Below are 6,841 nucleotides of genomic sequence, written 5' to 3' on the forward strand. Positions count from 1 at the left end.
GGCTCCAGGACACTCTGGAAAATGACTGGAGCAGGTCATTCTGTGCTTTTTATACCATGTTTATTTAAATTAAGGAAATAAAACTTGTCATCCAATCAATATTGTCCTTTTTTTTTTATTTTATTACCATAGGAGTTACACAAAGGCAAGGAAAAAATACTTTAAATTTAGTAGTAAATGAGGGTGACATCACTTTTCAAAGGTAGAATACAGGAGTTATCTGGATAATTAATCTTTCAGTAAATAATTAATGTGTCCTTATGCAAAAGTCTTCATGTTTATCACCTACTTGTCAAATATGTAAAAAACAACATTAGAAAATTAATTAAACCCCCATTTTAAAATCTTTTTAAGATGTTATGACAGGCTTTGTCTCTACAGATACAGAACAAGTCTCCCCATATGGAATTCTTCTTAATTTCCATTCTGGAAGACTCAGGTATGGTTTATGCACTGCTCTTCATCAAAACCAGAATAACTGCCTAAATCTTGTCTTAAATCAGGAGCAGCTTGAATTAATTGTGAAATACACTAAAATGAAATGTAAAGCTTTTTAGAGTATATTTCTCTGAAATCCTTTTTTAGCTTATTTTTATGTTTGTAAGTATAAAAACAAAATAAACCCCAAGGCTTCCACTTCAGCACAGTGGGGATCAGTCACATATGCAGATAATATCATTTATTACACCCACCCTCCCCCTGTTTCTCTCTGCCCAGCTTCTCCTTTGTCTCACATTTTGTGTTTACCTGAGAAATTAATTTAAAGGATTAACCCATTGTAAAAAGTCTTGGTTATTAAGGTTTGGGCTTATGAAGTAGAAAAGCTGTAAATTTTGTATATAATGTAGTACTGTGGATGAGCTTCTTCATAAAAACTTCACAAAAATATTTATAAATTCTTTGCATCTATAGGAGTCTATTAGAACAACAAACAGACTCATAATCAGCATTATGACAACAGATCTCAAAGTGCTCAGCAAGGTTAATTAAATTACAATTTAAAATTAGATTCTGCATTTATGTATCCCACAAGTTACTACTGAATGACCCTGGACTTCACAAGGAAAGCCATTTTTTATATGAAAAAAAGCTCTTAAGAAGTGCTCTGCTCTGAGACTGACAACCTGAGGTGTTTTGCAGTGAGTTTGATTTTCTCTGTTTTTACAAAAGCTTGCTTCTTTTCATAATATGCAGCTTCATTAATAAATGTTGGATAGACTGTGCAGTTCCCCTGATATGGAATTACTTCTCCATCAAGAGTCAAAAACTGAGGATCACCATTCTTCAGTGGCTGCCAGTCTTGATCCTTAGGGAAAGAAAATAAATAGAATATATTCACTTTCAGTTTTTTGTATATTTTATGTGATTCTTGAGTTAATGCTAATTATGCAAATTTCTGCAGTTTATGGCAAAAGCTTTAAAAATAATTCTGTTTAATCTTAATAAATAATCTTTTGTGTCTGGCCCTCATTTTCAGAATTCACTGATCAAGTGAACTAGAAGGAAACTGCAGATGCTCACAATTGATTGAAAATTGAAAATGGACACTCATTTTAGAATGAAAAATTAGGTTTATATCTTAAAATATAAGCTATCCTATTGGCTTTTTCTTTGTAGCGATTTTAGATTCAGTGATTCCCAAGACAGTTCCTGAAATAATGAATGTATGACCTTAGTGAGAGAAGTTAACCCTAGGGGAGGTCTAAAGTATTCAATAAAACCCTTTGGCAATATTGGCATTTTAAATATTTATTACTAAAATATACAACAGTATAGCAGAAGCAACACAGGGATAAGTAGAAAATGTCACAAAAGGAAAGTATTCTAGAATTTACCTGTAGTTTAGGATGAATTATTGCAATAATTTCACCATTCTTATTCCTGGGATAATCTACTTTCTCCATTATTTTAAAAACCTCGATTGTGCATGATGGAAATTCCTTGCCTAGAAAGAATAAATGTAATTTAATGTCAAGATGAAAAACTGCCTGTTAAAAAGAACATTGCATTATTTATTCTCTGCAGAATGACTCAAATCATCAGATTGTCCCCTCAAAGCCAAGTTGTAGAAAGATTGCCCAGTCATGTATTGGGGCATATGAAGTTCAAGTCTAAATTTGTTATTGAAATGTTACTTTTCACATAAAAAGACCTATTTTGTAGTTGGGGAAATCAATGAAAGGTCTGTTTACTAGTGTGGCACAGCACAGAGTGATATCAGTGGTATTTAATCTTTACTATTCCAGCACAATAATAGAAATTCTGACATGCATAACTGTATTATTTTCTTTCTATTTCAAAAAAATCCCAACCCAGTGACAAAATATACTCTAAAATAATTTAAAATACTTATGAAAGTGTATTTTAGGTAGTGCACAGGTCTGACTTTAATTTTTTAATTCTCCCCCCACCTTTTATCTGTTTAACTGTAAAGTCTCATAGCCCAACCATATTTTTAAAATATTCTCTTAAAACAGTCCACTGACATGACACAGGATGCTGTAACCTCTCATTACCTTCATTAAAAAGTTGCACAAAATCAAGGCCATGTTTGACAATCTTCCTCATTTTGTCCAAAACATCAGCTCTAGCAACACCTTGTGGCTGGGGCCCCACCTCGACACCTGTTTGGAGATGAGGGAGATCATTAATGTCACTTAATGTGTCACTTAATGTCACCATCACACATCACATGCAGAGCAAAAATAAATGTCTGATGGGCCAGTATTTAATGCTTAAGAAGGGTTGTAAGGCACAGAATTATGTGGGTTTTTAAGGCAAGCAAGTCCTTGTCATATATTGTAAATATTTTCCTCAAAAAGTGGGTTAACTGAGTTTAAGGATTTCTGTGTTATGTAATGATTGTGTAAATCAGAGCCCTTCAGAAGAAAGGATAATCACAGCCATTCATTTTGGTAAATATTGTCAAACAAGCAGCTCCTGGTGCTCAGAGCACTGCATGAGGCAGGGAACACACCTGAAAACAGCCACATTTCCAAATCTTTGCTGCTGGGTTGAAAGAGCCTTTAGGTTTGATATTTACCAACAGGATGTTTTGCCACGGAGCGAGTTGTTGCATATTTCAGGCTGGGGTGTTCAATCAGCAGAGCACGACAAGGTTCTGGAGCCAAAGCGTTCTGTGGAGAAGGTTTAAAAACGCCTTTGTCATGCAAAACGGCTTCAAATGTTGTGCCACAAAAGATTACTGATGCAGAAGTGATTTACACAATGTCTTCAATATGTTGCCTTTATTTCAGGGCCCTCGAGGAAGTAGGACATCTTTAGAAAACGCACAAAGCTGTGTTTGTTGGTGCCTGTCCCATTAAGTGATGCCAGGCAGCTCTGCTGAGCCTGAACTGAGCACAGCTCTAGTCCTGAACTGCCAGCAGAGATTAAAAATCTCCTCAGCATGGTTCCAAAAGGGAGAACTGAAATACCATCAATACTGAAATACCAGATTTCAACTATTTTATTTGGGGTTAGACTCCAGTTCTCTTATGGGGACACAGATTGTGAATTAAGCCTCGTTTTAATGTTCTTTATTGGCCTTTTTGCTACTTGAGGCTTCTTTCTTGATGACTGTCCGCCATTACTCTTCATATAATTTTTGTCAAAAGCTTTTTAGACCTTCATATATTTTTATAAGCATTTAAAAAGAATACATATAAAAAGAAAAAAATGTCTGAAAAGACCTTGTTTCTCAGGGAAAAAACAAAATTAAAATTCCACACCATTGGCCCAACCTGGATTCCATCAGTCACTGTTCAGGCCAGAATTCAAGGAAATTGTGCATTAAGCAGCACTTCTGCAAACCTCACTCTACCAAAACTTATCAGCTTCAGGAACAGAAAAATCAAACAGCTTCTAAAGACACATCACTGATGAGGGAACATTGTCAGTACCTACTTCCATTATTTGTTGCATCTCTTTATTTAATGAAATTAATGTTTAACTATTTAGCATGTGTAACCCAAATGTATCCAAGTTCCTGACAGATCAGTGTGAAAGCAGATTAAACTGCATTAATTTTCATAGATGTTATTCTAAGTATTCCTCTTTGCCCATCAGTCTTAATAATGCTCATTTTAATACATGAAGATATGATGAGTTTAAATCTGAATTACCTGATATTATAATCAAATTAATAGTTGCCTCTGATTAAAAAGAATTCATCCTATAAGTAATGAAATATTTTAAACAGTTTTGCAGAAGAAAAAATAGTATATATAAAGAGACTACAAGATAATATATAGTAATACAACATTACAACTAATAATGTATTTTAATAGTTCATTTAAATTAGTTTTACCTTGATATAATGAACCATTTGAATTGTAAAGTCATCCCTGGAGTTTTCAAGAATAATGGTACCACCCATGTTAGAAGTGGTGTTGTGAAGGTCAAAAATAAGGTCATAGGCATCATCACTACCTTTGGGACCAAATATATCATTGATTTCCTGAGCCCTCCTCACTTCATATGGAATATCTTCCACCATTGGCCTGCTGTTAATATCAGCACAAAGAAATTAGTGAGCTCATTCCATGGCTTTACAGTCAACAAAACATGTATTAGCCTTTTCCTTTCACTTTAAATCCAAAATTGACTGGAGTTGAAATCACCTGTTTAATTACCAAACTTAAAATTGGCTGAATTTGTTGAAGAAATCAAGTATGATTTTCTAGTAATTGTTTTATTATTCTGTGTCTTGTGCAGAAGGTATTAGAATTATTTAATCAAATTTTGGCTGGAAACTATTTCTCCTTACATCCAAAAATTTCCCCCTGTGCATAATAAAACTAACTAAAAATTTAGCAAAAACATAGAGCACTTCCAAGAGTGGATCCCCCTCCTGCTGGAGACCATATTCAGACATCAGTCCATGCTGTTTTGCCTTGGACATCACCCTCAAGGTTTTTCTAACTTGTTTTATTTCTTCTCTTCTCATGATCTGACCAGACTTTTACAGTCTATTCCTTTGGGATCCTTAAAGCTCAGTGAAGATATTGCTCCTCAAATCTGTTCCTCCAAAGTTTTAATATTTGTAATTTGAGGAGACTCTGTGTATCATATGTGTATCATCCACCTTTCTGTTCTTTAGCTCTGCCTTTGAAATCAATATTTCTTCAAATAAAAGTGTTAATACTTTTTATTTAAGCCAATGAGATTTACACCACTGATTTCAGCAATATCAAGATTTCACTCTCCTTTTTCTTATTTTGTAAAATAATTGATGATTTTGAAGGTTCTACACTTAAGGGACCAGGGGCGGGTACTTCAAACACTCACTAGTGCTGAAATAGAACCAGGCAACTTCACAGTATTTACTGAGAAATAGTAGCTAAATATGCAGGAAACCTGCAGGTGGCTTAATCTGGTGTTTTTTCAAGTGTTCTGTGTTCAAAGCAGCTGAAACCAAACAGAGCCCCCTTTTTTTTTTTTTTTTAGTATGTTTTTCCAAAGTAAACAACTATAAGAATGGCCTCAATACTTATGTGTTAACATCTGCACATCTTACATGTAATAATTAACAACAAAATTCTAAGATGAAAAGCCAGATGGGAAGATGTGTAGGGTAAGAATAACTGCCTGTAAATATATACAGTAAGTATATTCCTTTCTGTGATATTCACCTGTGCCATTAAAACTTTTCTGAAACAGAATTACCTGGTTAGAAGCTATGCTAAGAATGTTTATATAGCAAAGTACACCTCTGGAATAGATGTCTCAAAAGTACAAAACCATCAAATCCTATTAAAAATGTGAAATCAGTTACTATTTTACAGTAATTATCGACAGTATTTATTTTAAAATAAAGGGTCAGTTAAATTATTCAGTTTTTTGGCTATGCTTTTGCCTTAGAATAGATTATTTCTAGCTTCAAGTTTTTTTAATTTCAAGTTTTCACCTTTTACTGTACATAACTGGAATGAAACACACTTCCCTGATTTCTGTGCCATTCTTTCAGATACTCAGATGTCCATGTTTAATTGCTTTTATCTATTTCTTAGAAATCTAATTGTATTCAGAAGAGCTCCCAAACTGAATTGCACAAGACATGAGAAATGATGACTCTGACTAAGAACAGTGGTACTCCAATTCACACAAATGCAGCTCATCTAATGCTGATTTAAAATTATGTTTAAGATAATGTGTTGGTTTGAGACTGATTCTACCAGCAATAGAAGTGAGTCTGTTAACACATGCAATTTGTTCTTTTTTTTGGGTTAAAGGTCAGTAATTTCAGTTATGTGACTGCACTGTTAAAGTAGTAGGGGAACTTGTGCTCAACATTTTAATCCGGAAAGAATTTTAAAACCCAGAAAAGCAGAACAAGAGAAAACACAGCTGCTCTTACCCAAGGCTCTCGGGGTCAAAAACCCGGTTGAGATCACAGTCAATGTACCTGGTGCACCTCTCCACAGCCCTGGGGTTGGTGAGGAATGGTTTCACCTGCACTCCTGCCCTCTGGATCTCGGCTCCATCCTGCTGCCAGTGCCTGACCAGGAGCACCCCCGATAATTCATTGCCGTGAGTGCCCCCGAAGAGCCCGACCCGTCTCACCCGAGCACACGGGGAACTCATGCTCAAGGAAAACTTTTCTCTCTGAGGGGGGAAAAAAATAAAATAATAAACTCTTTCCAGTAGGAGAGTCTTTCTTCTGGTCAGGTCAGACGCAAAAAGAAAGTGAGTGGATTTCTCCCAACAGTTCTCAACTCAGTTTTGAGGCGGGATTTTCCAACCTCCCTCCCCAAGGAGCCTCCCCTTCAGTTTCTGTATTTAGTAACATCTCCGAGGCTGTTAATGGCACTGTTCCACAGTCCAAAAGTTAACTCTGGGC

At 35.3% G+C, this 6,841-nt stretch overlaps 1 protein-coding gene across 1 annotated transcript; it reads right to left on the reverse strand.

The window, feature by feature from the left end:
* Positions 1-43: 43 nt before the first annotated feature.
* On the reverse strand, positions 44-6,746 carry ASPA (aspartoacylase). Its single transcript, XM_039720932.1, has 6 exons — positions 6,359-6,746; positions 4,310-4,505; positions 3,044-3,137; positions 2,517-2,624; positions 1,836-1,945; positions 44-1,306 (listed from the first exon to the last, which is right to left on the reverse strand). The coding sequence occupies exons 1-6, from the start codon at positions 6,583-6,585 to the stop codon at positions 1,094-1,096; spliced, it is 948 nt and encodes a 315-aa protein (XP_039576866.1). The 5' UTR covers positions 6,586-6,746; the 3' UTR covers positions 44-1,093.
* Between the last annotated feature and the right edge of the window lie 95 nt (positions 6,747-6,841).

The sequence above is a fragment of the Passer montanus genome, unplaced genomic scaffold, assembly GCF_014805655.1.
Source record: "Passer montanus isolate IOZ18808 unplaced genomic scaffold, ASM1480565v1 scaffold44, whole genome shotgun sequence".
NCBI lineage: Eukaryota > Metazoa > Chordata > Aves > Passeriformes > Passeridae > Passer > Passer montanus.

What these genes read in the sequence shown, in the direction of transcription:
- ASPA (XM_039720932.1), bottom strand. Translation starts at nt 6,585, where the DNA reads ATGAGTTCCCCGTGTGCTCGGGTGAGACGGGTCGGGCTCTTCGGGGGC. An exon ending in AAATGGTTCATTATATCAAG is followed by an intron (nt 3,138 to 4,309) that starts GTAAAACTAATT and finishes CCTTCTCCACAG; the next exon opens with AACGCTTTGGCTCCAGAACC. An exon ending in TAATTCATCCTAAACTACAG is followed by an intron (nt 1,307 to 1,835) that starts GTAAATTCTAGA and finishes TCTTTCCCTAAG; the next exon opens with GATCAAGACTGGCAGCCACT.